Source organism: Cottoperca gobio, chromosome 8, assembly GCF_900634415.1.
Source record: "Cottoperca gobio chromosome 8, fCotGob3.1, whole genome shotgun sequence".
Taxonomy (NCBI): domain Eukaryota; kingdom Metazoa; phylum Chordata; class Actinopteri; order Perciformes; family Bovichtidae; genus Cottoperca; species Cottoperca gobio.
In genome coordinates, this window is record NC_041362.1 from 19,554,698 (window position 1) to 19,576,383 (window position 21,686).

Below are 21,686 nucleotides of genomic sequence, written 5' to 3' on the forward strand. Positions count from 1 at the left end.
TCCACTGTGTTTCATCAAGCCCAGAGTAAATGCAGCTGTGTACCAAGAGATTTTAGAGCACTACATGCTTCCGTCTGCTGAAAAGCTCTATGGAGATGAGGAATTCATTTTCCAGCATGATCTGGCACCTGCCCAAAGTGCCAAAACCACCAGTAACTGGTGTACTGACCATAGCATTACTGTCCTCGATTGGCCTGCCAATTCCCCTGACCTGAACCCCATAGAGAATATGTGGGGTATTGTGAAGAAGAAGCTGAAAGACACCAGACCCAACAATGCTAACGAGCTAAAGGCCGCTATTGAAGCATCCTGGGCATCCATAACACCTCAGCAATGCCACAGGCTGATTGCCTCCATGCCACGCCGCATTGATGCAGTAATCCGTGCAAAAGGATTCCCAACCAAATACTGAGTGCATTAATGGACATTTTCAAATGTTTGATTTTGTTTTAAATCTTTTTTTTTACTTGGTCTGAGGAACTATTCTAATTTTTTGAGATAGGATTTTTGAGTTTTCTTAAGCTGTAAGCCATAATCAGCAATATTAAAATAATAAAAGGCTTGCAATATTTCAGTTGATTTGTAATGAATCCAGAATGCATGACATTTTTGTTTTTTTAATTGCATTACAGAAAATAAAGAACTTTATTACAATATTCAAATTTTCTGAGACAGTCCTGTATATGTGTGAGTATCACATCAGGGGATTTCCAAGACTGAGACTGGGGGGCTTCTGTCAGACAAAGCTTGGAAAAAGGAACCCCCTTTTCTCCACCCTAAGTTTACTGGCTTAGTTTCGCTTTAATTCCTGGATGCCTATGATTATGTCATTTGATCCCATAGACACTCAACAATTGAGCCAAGATAGCCTAATGTTTCCGTTTGACATAACTTCATAACTGACTCTGAGAAAGTGGGAAAAACTGTCAAAACTCCTGTATCTCTGGATATTTTGATTACTCTTTAATCAAATCTCCTTTTGATAACTAATGTAGGTTTGTTTCACTAACATTCACTGAATCTCCCCTGAAACAGTTTGGAGCCCCCTGGGGAAACCCTCTGAATTACAGTATATGTTAGCACATATTTTGTTATTTTAACTGTCATTGACATAATTCTTTTCTCATTTATGATTTAATACATTTCTTGATGTTTTCTAGTATCTGTGTGAATCAGTTACAGTACATGTTTGCAGTTATTTTGTTATTTTCACTGTCCTGTCTAAGTAAGTCAGTAAGTAAGTGTTCTCTCTTAGTGGGCAGCATCTAAATATGACACACATGTCACAGTTTTAAGTTGATCCTCTGTCCTCATTGAACTTTATGCTCTGCTCTCTGTTCTAGTTTTGTGTTTTTGTTTTTGCATCCTGTGTGTACAATTTTGTAAGTATGTTTGTTTGTATGCTTGTATGCAATGTTTTTCTATTGTAGAGCATATTTGAGTAGAAAAGCGCTATATAAATTAAATACATTATTTTTACTATTATTATTACCCTGATGAGGATTTGTTGACTTGAAACATGTTGGTTATAAATGTATCAATTAAGGATTTTTACCTTACCTCAATCAGAGTGCCTCGGCTGTTTTCAGACTGCCAACCAATATCATAGACTGCCATTAAAAGTAAGATGGACAGTCATTGTTGTTTATTCTTACTCAATTCATAAAGTAGTTGAAGATTAAACAAGTGGTTTCCAAACTATTTAGTCTTGTTACCCGTTACAAAAGAGAACAACATCCGAACACTGTGGTGCCCCTTTGTCACGAGTAAGACGTCTATAGCTTGTTAGCAGTTCCACCAAAGAGACATTTCTCTCTAAACTTCTCACGTGGTGTCATTGAAAGAGTTCAAATTATTCAACAAAAACAAATTATTTGTGTGGCAGAACTTTGTCTTTTCTCATTAATCATTTCACAATCCTTCAGATTTATTTTGTGGCTCTTTCTTATGAACCACTTGACTAAATTACTTAACTGCATAAAAAGCTAAAATTAGCTGCACCTCGATCAGCTACAACAGTACAATGCACATGTCGACGCATTAGCCATCTAATAATGTCATGTGTAAATGATATGTTGATTAAGGGAAAAATTTTCTGCAGAATCAGTTCTTTTAATTGTGATGCTTTGAGTATATTTTTATGTACTTTTTTTCTTTACATAGTAATACATAACTAATGTAGTGTGTATGTGTAGTCATTCAAATACTTGTATAATTTGGTAATGTTTACACAGTGTTCTATTTGTAGATTCACAATTCACAAAACAAAACAACAAAAAGAAGGTAAAACATTGTTTTCAATAATAAAGAAATATTGAATGTATTGTAAAAATAATACTCCTACAAAAATAACATAACATTGTCCTTATTTGCTGCAATTAATACAAAAAAACCATTAATTATAAGAAGGTAGTAAGCAATTATAAACCTGTGAGGAGAAATCAATATTGCTGCTTTTTACTCACTTTGCAAAAATGTATTCCAAAGCCCCGCTAGGTTTCCTTGAAACATTTAACTTTTAAATTGGATTGAAAGTTTTGATTGCTAAATTATTTTATTCCCACTGCCCCACTCATTTTTATCATGTAGGCTAATTCTTTGTTTGTTTTGTCTGTTTTTTTCAATATTCCTCATGAAGTTAGAGAAGGTGTTGAGAGTAAAGGCCCTGTCACACATATCCGTATGACAGAAACGTATGCTGGCGCATACGAAAATTTGTCAGAGTCCAAATACGTCCAACTTTTCATCGGATCGGAAAAGTGAACATATACAGATACGCATGTCTAACCAATTGATAGAGTATCACTTACGTATACAAAATGTATCAGACGAATGCCCAACGAATGCATAAGATATACAAAAATATGGCGTATACAAAATATCGGCAACATGCTGGTTTACGTTGATATAAGGTAAGGTATAAGTAGCATTCATTAAGAGCTCACTGTGTTACGCTGGTGTACGTAAATATAAGGTAAGGTATAAGTAGCATTCATTAAGAGCTCACTGTGTTACGCTGGTGTACGTTGATATAAGGTAAGGTATAAGTAGTATTCATTAAGAGCTCACTGTGTTACGCTGGTTTACGCTGGTTTACGTTGATATAAGGTAAGGTATAAGTAGCATTCATTAAGAGCTCACTGTGTTACGCTGGTGTACGTTGATATAAGGTAAGGTATAAGTAGCATTCATTAAGAGCTCACTGTGTTACGCTGGTGTACGTAGATATAAGGTAAGGTATAAGTAGTATTCATTAAGAGCTCACTGTGTACGTTGATATAAGGTAAGGTATAAGTAGTATTCGTTAAGAGCTCACTGTGTTACACTGGTGTACGTAGATATAAGGTAAGGTATAAGTAGCATTCATTAAGAGCTCACTGTGTTACGCTGGGGTGCGTTGTTGAACGCTGATGTTTTGAGCATGTTCAAAATCACCGGACATACCCGACGTGTGTTTCATAAGATATGTAGACGTTACGTGACGTTAGACATACGTGAATACGGAAGTGATAAGCTATCAATGTTTGACATACGTATAATAATTTGTTATGTATTCGTTATGTATACGTCAGCTACAACACCGCTGTGGAAAAGTTGGACTGTATTTGGACTCTGACACATTTTGAGATCATTTTCATATACGCCAACATGTTTCTGCCCTACGGAACTGTGTATGTCTGGCGTGTTCGACGTAACGTCTGCATCCTTCAAACGATCACAACTTACCCTTAATTTATATCAACCTATTGCCGATATTTCGTATGCGCCGGTATACGTTTCTGTCATACAGATATGTATGACAGGGCCTTAAGGGGTACTGGTTTAATGTTACACTACACTAGGGAAGTTATGGGGGCGCAGTGAATAAACTGAGTCAAATTCCATTTAGTTGTAAACATTATCGGCCAATAAAGCTGATTCTGAAAGTCATTGAACGAGTTGTCCAGAAGACCATCTGCTGTCTAATGGCATTTGCACCAAAGTGCTTTCTCAGCCATAGCAATTCTCCATAAAACCAGCATGGGGGCTGTAAGATAGAAAGTGGAATCATCAGAATGGAAGAATCATCAGAATAAACAGGATGCCACATCTGAATGCTGAGAAGAACAGCCGCTGAGCTCTGGACTATGACGTACACACAGTGAGTCACCAGGCTGCTAGCTCACTGTGTAAACACACATGTACACATATAACTAATAGAGAACACATAGAAACAAAATCTGACAAAATGATCAGTGTGATGGATTAATTGAAAATATTTTTTGATTGATTTTTAAGTATCCACTGAAACAAATTCATGCTTTGTCCATAAATAAGTTTTACATAACATCTTGATCCAAGACAGTTTGTTATACGGCAGCATTTTACATTGCAGGTTAAAAAAAAAAAGGGAGGGCAGGGAAATTATTTTCCGAAAAACCTTGTCACCTTTAAGCGAAGTTAGGTCCTCTGCAAGTTGAATTAGGGTGGCAATACATGGAGAATGAAAGAAAGAAAAGAAAAAAAAACTAAACACATAAAACACTAAACCATGACTTGGATAATGGTCAGCGGAAATGTAAAGAAAAATAAAATTTGATTTGTAATAACTTGGACAACACATGGTGAAATGAGATGGTTAAGCAGTGTTATGGTTTATCAGATGTAGTTTTTCTAAATTGCTGATATTTTAACTATAATCAAATATGCAAATATGCAGGAGAAGGACTTTCGGTCGGCACCAAGGTGCTTCTGGAAAACCGTCCGGAACCTCAGGAGGGGGAAGCGGGGAACCATCCAAGCTGTGTACAGCAAGGGTGGGACCCTGCTGACTACGACTGAGAAGGTTATTGGGCGGTGGAAGGAGCACTTTGAGGAACTCCTGAATCCGACTAACATGCTCTCTATGGTAGAGGCAGAGCTGGAAGCTGATGGGGAACCATCGTCAATTTCCCTGTTGGAAGTCACTAAGGTAGTCAAACAACTCCACAGTGGCAAAGCCGCAGGGGTTGATGAGATCCGTCCAGAAATGCTGAAGGCTTTGGGTGTTGAGGGGCTGTCTTGGTTGACACGCCTCGTCAACATTGCATGGAAGTCTGGGACAGTGCCTAGGGGGTGGCAGACCGGGGTGGTGGTTCCCCTATTCAAAAAGGGGGACCAGAGAGTATATGCCAACTACAGGGGTATCACACTTCTCAGCCTCCCTGGTAAAGTCTACTCCAAGGTGCTGGAAAGGAGGGTTCAACCTCTGATTGAAGAGGAACAATGCGGATTCCATCCTGGTCGTGGAACAACGGACCAACTCTTCACTCTCGCAAGGATCCTGGAGGGGGCCTGGGAGTACGCCCATCCGGTCTACATGTGTTTTGTGGATCTGGAGAAGGCGTATGACCGGGTCCCCCGGGTGATACTGTGGGAGGTGCTGCGGGAGTATGGGGTGAGGGGGTCACTTCTGAGGGCCATCCAATCCCTGTACGCCCAAAGTGAGAGTTGTGTCCGGATACTCGTTCCCAGTGGATGTTGGCCTCCGCCAGGGCTACGCTTTATCACCAATCCTGTTTGTGATATTCATGGCCAGGATATCGAGGCGTAGTCGTGGAGGAGAGGGGTTGCAGTTCGGTGGCCTGAGGATCTCATCGCATTTGCAGATGATGTGGTCTTGATGGCGTCATCGGTCTGTGACCTTCAGCAGTCACTGGATCGGATCGCAGCCGAGTGTGAAGCGGTTGGGATGAGGATCAGCACCTCAAAATCTGAGGCCATGGCTCTCAGCAGGAAACCGGTGGATTGCCTACTCCGGGTAGGGAATGAGCAAATTACCCCAAGTGAAGGAGTTCAAGTACCTCGGGGTCTTCGCGAGTGAGGGCACGATGGAGCGAGAGATTGGCCGGAGAATCGGAGCAGCGGGGACGGTACTACAGTCACTTTACCGCACCGTTGTGACGAAAAGAGAGCTGAGCCAGAAGGTAAAGCTCTCGATCTTCCGGGCGAGCTTCATTCCTACCCTCACCTATGGTCATGAAGGCTGGGTCATGACCGAAAGAACGAGATCACGGGTACAAGCAGCCGAAATGGGTATTCTCAGACGGGTGGCTGGCGTCTCCCTTAGAGATAGGGTGAGAAGCTCAGCCATCCGTGAGAGACTCGGAGTAGAGCCGCTGCTCCTTTACTTTTAAAGGAGCCAGTTGAGGTGGTTCTGGGAACACCTCGGGATCCCCCAGTTGGAGCTGGCGGATGTGGCCCGGAGAAGGGAAGTTTGGGGTTCCTTACTGGAGCTGCTGCCCCGCGACCCGACCCCGGATAAGCGGTAGACGATGGATGGATGGAAATATGCATAGAAATCAAATTAATTAAAGTATTTTTTTTAAGGTTTTGATTTCAATATGTTTAGAATTAAACTACTTTTAGGCCGACAAAATACATTATTAATTTAAAAAGTATTTTCTACTATCATTATGAACATATTTGTTAAAGTGTTTTAAAAGTATATGTATCTTATATTTATGACTTTTGTAGTTCTTTGTCTTATTCTGATTGCGATAGCTTTCTGTTATTCCTGGCTTTGAAACAATATTCAGATCATGTGAGGAAATGCTAGCAGTTCAACCAGTTTTGGCAGCACAGAACTACATAACCCACTTTGCAATGCGAGGGAGCGTACATTAACTTCCGGGTCACGGGGTTAAAGGCTGAAATGTTTTGGTTTTGAAGTCATCCTCACTTCCAGACAGTTTTTTTGGAAAGAGACTTTGTATATAAGCGACTTTACACTTGCAAGTAGCGGCACAGATGGATGATTTGCACAGACACCGTTCACTTTATAAAGGAACAACTCCGCCATGGAAAGAAACATACCGTAAGGTGAGAAATACAAAGCTAACTTGTCAGTTAGCTCGCTAGCATGTCGGGGCGCCGCTAGTTCTGGTCAGAGTTTAACATTGTGCTGTTCTGTTCTTCTTATGTCTTTTGTAGCGTTGTGTAGACAGACTAAAAAACAGCCGGTCGAGGCTACTGGAGAGATATCGTCAGAATGCAGAGAGCCAGCAGGGCTGCGGCTCCGGGGCCTCCATCATCGTCCAGGAGGTGATGGAGGAGGAGTGGACCGCCCTGCAATCAGAGGACCGGAGACTGCCCTCGCTGTGGGGGCCAGAGGGCATGGCAGAGGTCGGTCTGTCTCCGTCAGTCTTTTTCTTTCTCTTTCCCTCGACCTAAGTAGGTATACGTTCTGTACTCCTGGGTCTCTCGTCTTTCTGTTTTTATCTGGGTCCCTTTCTGTGTTACTCTTGGCTCTGTCGGATGTTTGGTCCCAGCTACCGCTAGATTGCACTGCACCTGAATTGTGTTTTTTCACATCCACAACTCTCAGCTTGAGTGACCAAGAGGCCTGTTTTCTTCTTTTTATAAGCAGATGTTTGGTGTCATGAAGGAGTATGATGAACTGGCAGTACTGGAAGAAATCCAACAGGAGCTAATGTCTCAAGGTAAAACATGTCTTGTAGATATTAGACGCGTGTCTAGTAAAATGAATTGGAACCGTCTGTTTACCACATATCACAATGATTATATACATTGATATGGCAGCAGGGTTGAGATATTTCTGCACATGCACTGGAAATAAAACTTGTTGATTATGAGCCCTGACTAAAGTTGTGTTTTCTGTTCTTTGTGCCCCAGAAATGTCTATTATTGAAGAATACGAGAGGAACTTGCAGTTTGAGCAGCAGTACATAACATCTGTTGTGGAGGGGATGGAGGAGATGCAGGAAATGCATATTATTTGCCCCATATGTCACATGTGAGTCCTAGTAATAACCGCTATAACCTAATGTAATGTACTGTAATAATGACATTATTGATATTGATAGTTTCCCATATTTATATTTACTAATCTAAAATTACACTAACATAATTTTCAACCAGTGGCTGTCAGTGTATCTTTAATGTTTTTTCTCTGTTTTCAACTGCATTAAATTCTTCCTTAAGTTGCTTACTTATGGAAATCTGTCGCTGCTGGCGTATGTCAGGAGTTAGTTGATTTAAAAAAAAAAAAAAATGATTTCAATGTTAGTATGCTTCTTTTGTCCCTCAGGAACAACTTGACCGTCAACAGCCATTTCATCTCCTGCCGCTGTGGAATGTACATTAACACTAAGGTTTGTTTTTTTTATAAACTCTACCCTATTTTTAAGAAATGGGACAAATTACTTATTACAAACTGTGTGTGTGTGTGTGTGTGTGTGTGTGTGTGTGTGTGTGTGTGTGTGTGTGTGTGTGTGTGTGTGTGTGTGTGTGTGTGGCCTGAGAATCGGAATGTTGAATTAATCCAGTGATTGCTGTCAAACACCAACTGCAAACACATAATTTGGCAAATTTTCAATGTTGCAAAATTGCATAGTATACAGGCAGAATAAAAACATTATCCTCCCTTCTTACATCTGCCGTTCTAAAACTTAAATGCACGATTATCCCCTAAACATGACTAAGACAAAAACATTACTTAAGGCCCTGTCACACATATCCGTACGGTGGAAACGTATACGAAAAATAGCTCACAATTTGTCAGAGTCCAACTTGTCATCAGATCGGAAAAGTGAACGTATACAGATACGCATGTCTAACCTATTGATAGTGTATCACTTACTTATACATAATGTATCAGACGAATGCATAACATATACAAAAATATCGGCAACACGTTGGTGTACGTTGATATAAGGGAAGGCATAAGTAGTATTCGTTAAGAGCAGGCGGTGTTACGCCGGGGTGCGTTGTTGAACGCTGAGTCTGAAAATGTTTTGAGCGTGTTCAAACTTACCCAACGTGTGCTTCATAAGTTGAGCAGACGTTACACATAAGTTACGTTAGACATACATGAATACTGACTACCTACGTGACTACGTTAGAGGAACGTTAGATATAGGCTACGTCTTCTGACGGTGAACCCTACAGCCAATTTATTGATAACGAGTGGATACCCCATTCGTAACCTATGTTAAACGTATGCCTGACGGAGGAGTAACTTATTAAACGTGTTTCTACAGTACAGCTAGCGTTTTGGGAGCTTATTGGGGTTTGAATATAGTATATAGCAGGGGTCACTAACAGGTGGACCCAGACGCCGACCTATCCGGACCCGGACCTATAATCATAAATTATTAAGGGATTTTCAATTTTGACGGGGCGCTTCTATTTTAACCGGCGCAGCTTTTTTCGTTTTTAAGGCACTGGTTTAGTGGTTCAGGAAACTCACAGACCAATTACATGCGAGTTAAGCCATCCCACATGATGCTACTCAGCCAATCAAATCTGTGCATTCCAGGCGGCAAACATTGTGACTCTGAATACAGACAGATGAGAGGCGAGTGACAGACGGAAAGACGAGTTAGCGATACAGGAAGAGAAGACGGAGAAAGGGAGAGAAACACAGACGAAGAGATGACTGAGACAGGGAGAGAACAATAACTACTCATGGCGCTCTCCAAGAAGAGAAAAGTCAACAGAGCTTTCAACCCAGAATGGACTCATTCATGTTCATCCTTCCCACTGGGAGCACAACACCAGTGTCTCATATGCTCAGAGACCGTGGTGCTTATTAACAGTGGTGATGTGAAACGCCACTATGAGACAAAGCACAACGTTTTTGACCAAACATACCCACTCAAGTCTGAACTGAGGGCACAGAAAATAATCACTCAGAGCCCAATATGATGTTGATTTGTGACAAAATAAAGGCAAATAAGCCACCTGTCAGCATCATCAGCCACAGAGAACAGTTTAACCCAGGATGTGGCTAGTCTGGGTTAAACTGTTCAATTGTTAAAATGTGTTGAGACTGATTTATTCTAACATTGGTTGAGAGTTAAATCAGATGTGAAACAGTTAAAGAAAAAGTGAAACTCAAGCTGCTGCTACACTTTATTCTATTCTTCTAAGATTAAGAACTTTATTTTAAGATGCACAATTTTTCAAAAGCTATTTTATTTATTTTCTCAATTTTATTTTTAAATGCAGCCCGAGAAGAACTATATATATATATATATATATATTTATATTTATATTTATATTTATATTTATATTATATTTATTATATATATATTTATATTTATTTATATATATATATATATATATATATTTATTATATATATAATATATATATAAATACATTTTCTCTAACTGGACCTCTTAGAAAATTGGTTGAATACCCCTGGTATATAGAGTCCCTGTGAGTAGCTCATCCTCACTTCTTCACAGCACGTCTTGATGAATACATCAGCCATCATCAGAGAGCATGGAGGATGCTGAGAGGCTGCGATGAGCCAAATGGCACTTTTCCAGCTCCGTTGGCCAGACGCTCTGATACTTTTTAAATAGGTAAGTGATACGCTATCAATAGGTTAGACAAGTGGTTCCCAACCGGTGGTGCCGTGGGACTGAAACAATTGGATTTTTTAAGCTCTCTCCTTAGCTTTCCTCCGCTCTGTGTCTGACTGTAAAGAATCACTGCTCGCACCGGAGCTCGAACAGATTTTTCCCGGATATGAACACAGGTGTGCCTTGAGATTTTGGCTTGGTCTTTGGTGTGCCTTGGTCACAGAAAGGTTGAAAACCACTGGGTTAGACATACGTATAGTCATTTGTTATGTATTCGTTATGTATACGTCAGCTACAACACCGCTGTGGAAAGTTGGACGTATTTGGACTCTGACACATTTTGAGCTACTTTTCATATACGCCAACATGTTTCTGCCCTACGGAACTGTGTATGTCTGGCGTGTTCGGCGTAACGTCTGCGTCCTTCAAACGATCACAACTTACCCTTAATTTATATCAACCTATTGTCGATATTTCGTATGCGCCGGCATACGTTTCTGTCATACAGATATGTGTGACAGGGCCTTAAGGCAGAAAGTCCCATCAACATGATTGAACAAATAATTGTATAAAGTACTGCTTCGTGTTCTGAAAATCAATATGTGTCATATGCTAGATATGTGGTGGCTAAAAGTCTGTAGATAAAAGAAGAGAAAACCAAAACTGATTTCATTTGATTAATCATGTACTGGCTTTGCTTAAAATGCTGCGATGTTGTACACCTTGTCTTTAGAATCAGAACATCACCCCAGATATCCTGCGGCATCTTCTGGAGTCCCGGGTGTCGGAGCACATGGAGGACTGTCTCCACAACCCTGTTTTCTCTGTAGCTCCCAACACAGACAGTTCTTCCAACCTGATGATTAGCTGCAAGGTAAGACACAATGTCAAGTCATTTTTAAAGAACTTTCAGGATGTTCACGCCAAAGAAATGTGTTGCTGCTGCTGGAAGCTTCAATGCATAACTACCTGTTGCAGATGGTTTAAAATAAAGTGCTGTATTTTCCTTATTGTTGTGCATGTACTGCCCACGTATGTTCCGTATCTCCAACGCAAGTTTATTGTCGTTTCCTCTGCTTTCAGGTTTGTGACTACCTGTCCATTGTCCTGTGAAAGCAGACACTGTTTATGAGTGACTTGTAAAATTAGCTTTTTAATCCTCTCTCTGTATGTTTTGTGAAATAAAGACTATTTATTTAATATTTAATGTTTTGATGTTCTTTATTGTACTTTTATGCTACTTCCTTTCTAATAAACGGTTTGTACCAAATGGCCATATTGAGGTTTATGATTTTGTGTATGCTTCATTTTACTATCTCAAACAATACAACTTAAATTACACCTCTGAACTTCTATTACAGAAGTTGCTCAAACTTCACTTTAGCTAAATCCTATCTAAGGGAAATGCTGTGTGTGATTCTATGGGTTGAGGGTAATTTCTATGGAACAGAAGTTGCTGATGAGTCTGTCTCACTCGCAGAAACCACGTACATGTGACTGTGATTCAACCTCCCACTCCCAAAATGCTAAGCTTATAATGCAGTGGTCACTACATAAAAGTCAAATGATTTAAATTAAACGTTTATTTATTCTTTAAAATTTCCCTGTGCTTGCTTGGGCTTCTCTGGCTTGACAGATTGAATTTCACATAAATACTAGGGGATACATTTTTCTGCAGTTACAAAATCAGCTGTTCTGTTGATAATGCATCCACACTTTTGTCTGTTGAAACAAATACTGTGACCAGAATGTATTAATGGCTACTTTGGTTTACTATAGATTTATCGGCAGGTAAATTAGGCCTGTCGAAAAACTGCTGGATAATCAATATAACCCTGCAAATATCAGACTAGTCGAATCAATGAAAAGCTGTTGTTTGCGTCCAATAACACATGTATCACTCTACATAACCGTACTGTACATGCGTACATACATACATAGTGTACCTGCATGCATAGTACTTAGTGTACATATGCACCCGACAGTGCAGCCTGCGCTTCTAGGCATGTACAACTACGCATCACCGCTAGAGGGCAGCATTGTTCCGACCGTGTGAACGACCTGACCGGAAAACATCTAGACGGAGCGGAGGCAGGCAGAGGAAAGATGGCAGCCGCGGCAGTGGCTGAGTTTCAGAGAGCACAGTCTCTTCTTGGAACAGACCGGAATGCCTCCATCGATATCTTACATTCTATAGGTAAATATGATCGATACGACACTAGAGAGAAAATAACTATATGCTCTGACAACGAAGCGATACACCCCTCCATCAAACGTGGAACAGTTCGCCAGTTTTTGCTGTTAGCCAGTTAGCAGCTAAGCTAAGGTAGCTAGCCCAGTGCTGGCCGTCTCTTTTTTCCCGTTGCTTGCACAGTGAGTCAGCAGCAGTGGGCTAGCCGGCTAGAAGCATACCGGCTAGCTGAGCTGACAAGCTAACGTTAGCTACCCCGTGTCATTCATTTGACAGTAACTTGTGTGACAGCTGGCTAGTTAACGTTAGCATGCAGCCAATCGTTGTTAGCAGCTATTCCTCGTCTTGTCAGATGTCAGGCCGATATGGAAATTAATAACTGAGTCAACTCTGTTAACTCTGTTAACATCACCTAACTTACTTTGACACAGCCTCCAGTGTATGCCTATGTACCATATGATGCTTTTGGTTGATTATTAAAGTATAGTTATTTAGTTGTCATTCTCGTTTATTGTTTAATTTGACAGCTCCGATTAATTTGACAGTTTCGCTTGCCACTTGGCTGCTTGCCATTCAACCCTTACTATCCATGTTATACACTGACTTAATACTAGTCTCTAGAGACGGAGGGATAGATACAGGTAACATCAGCAGTTTGTACATCACGGTGAGTCATGTCAATATGGATCAGATTACATCATCATTATACTGTGTGTGTGTGTGTGTGTGTGTGTGTGTGTGTGTGTGTGTGTGTGTGTGTGTGTGTTGTAGTGAAGCGGGACATCCAGGAGAGCGATGAGGAGGCGGTGCGGGTTAAAGAGCAGAGCATCCTGGAGCTGGGTGGGCTGCTGGCCAAGACGGGACAGGCTGCAGGTAACGGAACATGATGTTCATACCTTGTTTGATTTGGGAACACACAAAGCTTTATACCATACTGTATCACTACACTTTTACTTCCTCAGTCAAATCACCTGACTCACATTGCTGATGTTTTGACATCTATTTTTTATCTCCTACTAATGCATAATGTCGTCTGATTTTCTTGTAAAGAAAGTCTTATAAATGTTTTCTAAGGGAGCACCACTTGACATTTGGACTTGTGTGTTGTTGTCACACGATCATCTGATAATATTGTCAAAATGTGAACCCTGAGTAGCAACACTTGAGACAAGGAAGTGTATCAGACCACCTCATCTGCCCTCCATTGCTATGTTTGCATTCAGCAGATTTCCATGAAGCTCAATGTTGCAAAGAAATTTGAGTGGACAAAGAAATAATATCCTTCCTTTCTATTCTTTATTGTGAGGGAGTTTGGATATCATTACTTACTTTAGTGCATACTGCAGCTGTGACCATTGGCCTAATATACCTTTACAACATCAGATAACATAGTGTTTTTAATTGCAGTATTTGTAGCAAAATGCTGTAAAGCATTTTATAAAGTTAAAGTTGTTTGAAAGGACCTTTTACTAATGTTAGTAAAACTGAATTTCAAGGATGTTAACGTAATACTTGATCAAGAATGTTTTTCAAAAAGACATCCCTGAGGAATCTTTTTTTTTTTTTTACTTTATTCTAGGTTTGGATATAATCCCTGTCAGCAAAGCAATAACATGTCCAATGATCTTCTTAGGATCTGTCTGCCTTTTTTATTTAAAATACCACCCCCGGTGCAAGGGAGGTAGTGGCTGTTGAAGGTTTAAACATCCTGTGGGAAGCTTTAATGGCCTTTGAATGAAAGGCTTGTTCTTGCCTCACATTTGGGCCAGTGGAAGTGATGTAATTAACAGTAACAGTAGCACAGAAAGAAAGTATGACCGTTGTCAACTTAACTGGCACTATACAGGCCTAAATGTCCAGTGTCCAAAATCACTTCCTATTTACAAACGTGACTCAATCGGAACCCCTACATGTCCTCTGGATAACTAGACAGCGGCCTATAATGTTCTTTACTGAAATATAAAATTGACATGAATTAAGTTTTTTTTCTTGTATCTGTTTGTAAAACTATTTGGACTTTGGAGTGTGCTCCTTGAGTGTTTTAAAACAATTTTTAATAATCTGATTTACCTGGATAACACTTTTTCATTCACCAGCCGTTGTGGCAGATGGACCATTTATACGTCGCCTACTTGTGTACAATACTTCTTTCTTTTCTCCCATCCTCTTCTCAGAGCTAGGGGGTTTGCTGAAATATGTACGCCCCTTCCTCAACTCAATCTCCAAGGCCAAGGCAGCCCGGCTGGTCCGCTCCCTACTGGATCTGTTCCTGGATATGGAAGCGGCGACAGGTCAGGAGGTAGAGCTCTGCCTGGAGTGCATAGAGTGGGCCAAGGCTGAGAAGAGGACGTTCCTCCGACAGGCACTAGAGGTGAGACTTGGTGGTGTTCACACCTAGAACAGGCCGTTTATACTCAAGTGACGACAGAGATCTCCACCAAGATGCCTGAAATGGTAGCTTCCTGAACTTTTCTAAACAAAACTGTGATGAGGTTCATTGTTGACACTTGTCCAAACTAGCAGTCCACCTCAAGATCAGGATGGACTTGCTTGGCTGCTGTACGATTCAGCTAGCTATGTGAAAAAAAAACTCAATCAACACGACCTGACTAACTGGAAGAATCTTCTTTATTTAACCGATTATACAGTATTTGGGTCTCGCTAGCTATCCAGAGGCTCATGCTAATGCCATAATGTCAGCGGAGAACAGTGCTAACATTGGAGACGAGCAGTGTTTTCCAACATCATCATCAAAAGCCATGAACTTTCTAACATTCTAGAAATTTAACTCAACATTCTATATTTATACATTACCATTCTAGAACTGTAACTGAACTTTCTTGACCTGCAACTTAAAATTGAAGAACTGTAACGTAACAGTTTTTTAATTGTAATTTAACGTTCTTGAATAGTAACTAAACATGCTTGAAATGTACATCACCTTCTCGAACAGTATCTGAACACGCTAGAAATAAAACTCAACATTCTAGATCTGTAACTTAACATGCTGGCATTGTAACTCAACATCAAGCAAGTGCAACAGCACAAGACAGCTGATGTTAATCACTCTCCTTAGAGGCTGCTGAACCTGCTTCTGTTTTCTGCTCACTAGGCTGCGGTTCTGGTTCACAACAGTCAACATGTTTTACTTTTACTACTATCTGGGTATTGGTAAAAAAAAAAAGTGTACTCTACTTTTCCTAAGCAAACAATTGTTGATTTAATATATTTATTGATCTACATTTGTTATTTGTGGACACTCGTAAAGAAAGAAGTTGTAGACCCGAGACCTGAAATGTTGTTTCCCTCCTCAGGGTCGTCTCATCTCACTGTATTTCGACACAAAGTGCTACCAGGAGGCACTACATCTCGGTAAGTGTTGACTCTCTTGGAGTTGTTTTTAATTTCCTTGAGACTTACAGAATGTTTAGAGGACAAAAGAAACCTTGTGTGTAAAACATGAGTAAAGGTGAGGATGGAGAATGTTAGCTTGAGATAATGTTTCAAACTCTCAATCCCATTTTAGCTGTCACCTCTGATGGAGGTGGATTTCTTATTATAACTGTTGTTTTTATAATTGCGGAAGTTTTCCACCTATTTGGACCAAAATGGAAGTAAACGTACAGAAACATTGCGGTGACTCTAAACACCCTTCATTCTCCAGGCACCCAGTTGCTGCAGGAGCTGAAGAAGATGGACGACAAAGCCCTGTTGGTGGAGGTTCAGCTGCAGGAGAGTAAGACCTACCACGCGCTCAGCAACCTGCCCAAGGCCCGCGCCGCCCTCACTTCTGCTAGGACGACCGCCAACGCCATCTACTGTCCGCCTAAACTACAAGCAGCTTTAGACATGCAGTCAGGTACAGAGCAGGACCAGCACTAGTGTATCTGCTGCTCAGCTGCAGGGAGCTCGAGATGTACACACTGTTTATTGAACACATAGATAGCCGTTTGTAAGTTTATAAAAACATGGTGTGTGTGTGTGTGTGTGTGTGTGTGTGTGTGTGTGTGTGTGTGTGTGTGTGTGTGTGCGCGCGCTTGTTTTTCAGGGATCATTCACGCAGCGGAGAAAGACTGGAAGACGGCTTACTCCTACTTCTATGAGGCCTTTGAGGGCTACAACTCCATTGACAACCCCCGAGCCGTCACAGCACTTAAATACATGCTGCTCTGCAAAATCATGCTCAACTTGTAAGTGCTATACTCCTCGGATACATGCTCAGGACCACATTCAGCCTTTATCCATAGTATTGGCTCTGATGTAAGATGTACGACTCTGTTGAAAGTAGTCAGTGTTTATATAAGTTGCCAAAAATGCAGTGAAATATTGTGTCACTGGGAGAGAACCCAGGATGGGTCTCAGGTTTTCGTCCTGATGCATTTTGTTTCTGTTTCAGGCCTGAGGATGTCCAGGCTCTCATCAGTGGGAAGCTAGCTCTGCGGTACGCTGGCAGACAGGTATCACCCTTCAATCCTAACTATTTGAATTCTAATTTAACTGAATGACAATTGTCAATTGGTGCTGGAGTAACAGAGACGCTCTGCCTTTAAAGGGTGTGGAGGGTGGTGTCTTTTTAGCCTTTGAAAAACTGAACATGAGCAAATGTGTGAGAAATGGATTGAACAGTATTTTTGTAGACTGCAAATGTCAGTATGCACGGCTACCTAGCTTAGTACCTACACCTAACAAAACGTTATCTGCCAGGCAAGGAGCACAACCTTAACAAACGACATGTATTTGTGTTGCCACAGGTTATGTTAAACAAAAGCCCTGCTCCTGGTTAGCACACCCACGGGGAAATATTTCAGCTCTGTCCTGCACTTATTGACTTTGGGGAAGCTTCCACTCAAGCAAACCAAGACTGCTTTTTACCTGGGACACGCCGCTTTAGCCCGATATCATGTACGTAGCAGCTATTAATTCATATTGAGGCGTTTGTACAGGGTTCGGGTTTTAAAACGAGTTAGCTGAAAATACTATCTTACAGCATAATTAGCGAGCTGGCTCCAGATGATAAACTCTGCCAGCCACGCTTCTCATTTCAGCCGGCAAGATCAACGGTTGTCTAGTTTTATCTGAAACCATGGACTGAGCTGTGCAAGTGTAGCAACAGTAACTAAGGAGGGCAGGGCTTAGCGAACAGTCAGTAAAACATTAGAGTTTATTAGATGGATGGCCATTGCTGGATTTTTCTCTATTTATTTATATTGTTCTGTTGTTATGTACCCATGAGCTTTTGTTTCTGTTGTTTTGCATCAGACAGACTCACTGAAGTGTGTCGCACAAGCAAGCAAGAACCGGTCGCTGGCAGACTTCGAAAAGGTTCGTGTCTGGCGTGCGATGCTGTACGTGGCATTTGTTGAGGCTTCAAAGGTTTCTTAGAACAACATTATGAATAAACAGCTGATCTGCCTTACTGCATCTTTTGATTTTTGGATCATATTTTCGCCTCTTTTTTTTTTTGTGTGATTTTAAATGTCCCGTTCCCTCCCCCCTCCCAGGCACTAACGGAGTACAAGGCCGAGCTGAGGGATGACCCCATCATCAGCACCCATCTGACCACGCTGTACGACAACCTGCTGGAGCAGAACCTCATCAGGGTCATCGAACCCTTCTCCAGGGTGCAGGTAATGTTTTCACGTCTCAGACAGATATGGAGACGTGCCCCAGAGTTCAAGCAGACGCATTTTGTTAGATTAAGTCAAATGTTTTTAAAAGGCAAAAATTAAATTAGGAATTGAAAGAAATAATCTTTATTTTGGTACGGGCAGTGGTTCACTAAGAATACGTAGTAATATCCTTGTATCCTTATTTAAGTGTTTAACCTTTTTGCTCGTCCCTCTGTTCTCCAACAGATGGAACACATTTCCTCCCTCATCAAACTGTCGAAGGTTAGAGTTTGCTCTTCGTTATCAATGTTTACGTTTAGACTTTCCCTTTCATTAGACATGAGTTGCCTGTTTGAAGTAATCCTTTAGGTTTTTACAGGGAAATGCCCACAATCATATCACGTGTGCTTTGCAGGGAGACGTGGAGAGGAAATTATCACAGATGATCCTGGACGAGAAGTTTCACGGTATGTGTCCGCTGCTCTTCTAGTAAACAGCACACGGTTCTCACAAGGTGCTTCAAGAACTATCACTTTACAAAAGCCATGAATTTGTGTTTATTATAAACATGAGATATTGAACTGGTTACTTGTTGGACTTAAATTCAGTTACTGGAGGCGGATCTAATCGTCTCGTGGCAAAACAATGAGCTTTTTAAACAGCCACTCCTTCCTCTGGGACGTGCCGGCTCCCATCTGTAAATAAGCAACAGCAACTGTAAATAATTTAGAATTTCAGCCTTTGTGAGTATAATAATGTAGATTTCTATAACGTTGTTATAAAGGCCAAAGTGTGGTAAGTATTTGAAGAATAGTTATTTAGGCTTAAAAAGAGTGACTCATTGAATATCTAAATTGTTCTGTAATATGATGTAATATTTAAGACAGACTGACATTGTTCACATCATTTATTTATGTTTAATAACAATGATAGGTCATTGAAAATGAAAAAACTGCTTGATTGATTTCATTTTGTAAAGTGTGAACACTACATATTAGTTACTTCCTGGTTGTCGATGTTTGTGTTTTGTGGTTGTTTCCTGCAGATGAGTCAGATTTACACTCACTATATGTTGCAGTTACTTTGTGATATCATAGTTCATAATGCTTTGTTTTGTTACCGCCTAAAGTAAAATGATTGAGTTTGCCTGTAATCCACAGCCCTCCAATAGCTTATTTATTTTACCATTTGTCTCTGTGTCCACACCCCACCCTACCTGACAGGTATTTTGGACCAAGGTGAAGGAGTGCTGATTGTCTTCGAGGAGCCGGTGGTGGACAAGACGTACGAGGCGGCTCTGGAGACCATTCACAACATGAGCAAAGTGGTGGACTCGCTCTATAACAAAGCCAAGAAGCTCACATAAGGTCAGCCCCAACACAGCCGACAATGTTGACCTGTGGCTGAGCATCCAAGGAAGGACGAGTTGGAGCAACCTGAATATAACTTAGAAGGCTGATGTACAGTAATTGCAACTGGGATTTTTAAATGAAAAAACGATACACAAAGGATAGTGCTGGTGATGTTCTATATTTTTATTATTGCCAACAAGTCATCTCGACCCCAGTTTGTTAACATGAGACCTGAGCTGAAGAGTTTGCTTAAATGGCATTTGATCTACTACATTAAATCATGGTCTTGTTATTTGATTCTACAAGGCGAGACTGCGTTTGAAAAACATTAGGGTTTAACTGAAGCATTGCGTCATAGCGCCATCTCCTGGAATGTCAAGTCTTTTTATTTTCTGTGGTTCCGTCACAAGAGTTGATGGACATTCATTCTATTTTCTCTCTGGGAAACTTTTTTGTTATATGTATTAGTTTTTTAAACAGGCAATATAGTTTCAGTTGAGTTTTTCTTAAAGGAAATGTTTTTTTTAATTTAGTTTCTGTTTCCAACAATATTTTTCACAAGTTTAAGTTTTTAGGGTAATAACCCTGGCCTTCACCCTGTCTCTGTCTTCCCCCTCAGAGAGAGTGAGAGCATCGGTCCTCCTGTCAGGAGTGACGTGGACCAGTCACACCGCCGTTGTTCGCTCACTTCAACCCGGGAGGGACGAGGGGAGGAGGAGGGTGCAAACACCTAACAACCCAGCAAGCAAATAAAGCAGCGGACCAACTGAAGACGACCCAACAGAACAACAAAGAGGCGGAGTGGACGCGCTGCTGCTCCTCGTCCTCCCTCACTCCTCTGCTCTCCCTCTCGCTTGTCTCTTCCTTCCAATCTGACTGGGTTGATCTGACACAATGTGCTCCTCCCTGTGGACTAATTCAGGCACTGTGCCTCTCTTCTCCCACCACTGGTTTCTACCGTATGTAAAATTGGACAAGTCTCTTTTTCCCCCTTTTTTTCCCTATTTCTCTCTGCGCTGGCCATCAGGGAATCTTGTAAAATAACAGTAAAGAATCCATATACAGTACTTATAAATACATGTATTATATGAAGAAAAAAACCCTGACAACATGCTCGGCCTGTTCTCGGACTGTAACCGGGGGAAACGTGAGTTGGTTGGTCTGTCTCTCACCAGGTTCCACCCGTTCTCTTCAATTTGAAACTGAATGTTTGAATTTCTCCGATTTTTCTGCGGTTTTGAATAAATCAGCTCACAGTTAACGAGGTCACCTGAAGAATGGTTTTGAAAACGGTGGCCATCAGAACAACCCCTCCCTCATATCTTCTCCTCATATCCTTACTGTGACCTTTGCCCCCCTTTTTCCCCACCCTGAGTGGTCTCACTCACTCACACGGCATTCTGGGATTCGTGGACCATACAGGGAGTTTGCTCTTCTGTCCGCTCGGGACCATGACACAAGGAGAGAAGGACATTCATCAAGACACTCTTATACCCCCTTTCTCTCTCCTGCACTCCCACTTCCTGTTTGTATATACCATTGCCAAGCGCCTCTGTTCATCCAAGGCCTGATGTATTCACACTGTCCCCTTTTTTTTATAATGCATAAGAACAGAATAAACTCGGCACTGAGAGCTTGGTCAGTCACACAAAGTGCTTTTGATGCTCGAGATGTGACTGGAGAGGAAACTCTGAGACGTGATGTTGGTTGTGCAGAAAAAGGCAGGTTTCGCTGAAGAAAATCAAGCTGTACATTTTTGGGAACTTAATTTTGCAAGGACTCAAGGGTTTACCATATATGACATAGAGAAAGACAAACGCTAATAAAAAATGAAACCTGGAAGTTGTTTGATTTTAGGATCCTGGAAACGGGTTGTTACAGGTTTTTGGATTCTTCTGCAGTTGCCAGGGGGTATGTGGAAAGATTGTGGAGTAGCTCATCTAATAAAAATAATAAAAATCTTAAATAACGATTGAACAAAATCTGCATCTTGAGTCTGCAACACCTGAACAGTACAGTGGGACTGAGTGCATGAAAACTAGACTGAAAATAAACCACTCAACAGTGTTGGATAAATGTTAGCCAGAAGTAATAAGCTCAAAGTAATGGATACATGGTTACTTAATGCATCACACTACATTTGGTTGAATGAATGCAACACTTGACCAAACATTCAATTATATA

At 41.0% G+C, this 21,686-nt stretch overlaps 2 protein-coding genes across 2 annotated transcripts; both read left to right on the forward strand.

Annotated features, from left to right (window-relative positions):
- Positions 1-6,647: 6,647 nt before the first annotated feature.
- rpain (RPA interacting protein) lies at positions 6,648-11,557 on the forward strand. The gene is made up of 7 exons (XM_029438004.1): positions 6,648-6,840; positions 6,952-7,143; positions 7,388-7,460; positions 7,654-7,774; positions 8,069-8,132; positions 11,084-11,224; positions 11,434-11,557. The coding sequence occupies exons 1-7, from the start codon at positions 6,769-6,771 to the stop codon at positions 11,461-11,463; spliced, it is 693 nt and encodes a 230-aa protein (XP_029293864.1). The 5' UTR covers positions 6,648-6,768; the 3' UTR covers positions 11,464-11,557.
- An 831-nt stretch (positions 11,558-12,388) lies between these two features.
- Positions 12,389-21,474, forward strand: LOC115012579 (26S proteasome non-ATPase regulatory subunit 11A). Its single transcript, XM_029438267.1, has 13 exons — positions 12,389-12,547; positions 13,313-13,414; positions 14,716-14,912; positions 15,856-15,913; positions 16,206-16,400; positions 16,590-16,731; positions 16,938-16,998; positions 17,801-17,863; positions 18,043-18,168; positions 18,397-18,432; positions 18,566-18,617; positions 19,374-19,517; positions 20,122-21,474. Exons 1-12 carry the CDS (start codon positions 12,457-12,459, stop codon positions 19,514-19,516), a joined length of 1,266 nt encoding a protein of 421 aa, XP_029294127.1. The 5' UTR covers positions 12,389-12,456; the 3' UTR covers position 19,517; positions 20,122-21,474.
- The last annotated feature ends 212 nt before the right edge of the window (positions 21,475-21,686 follow it).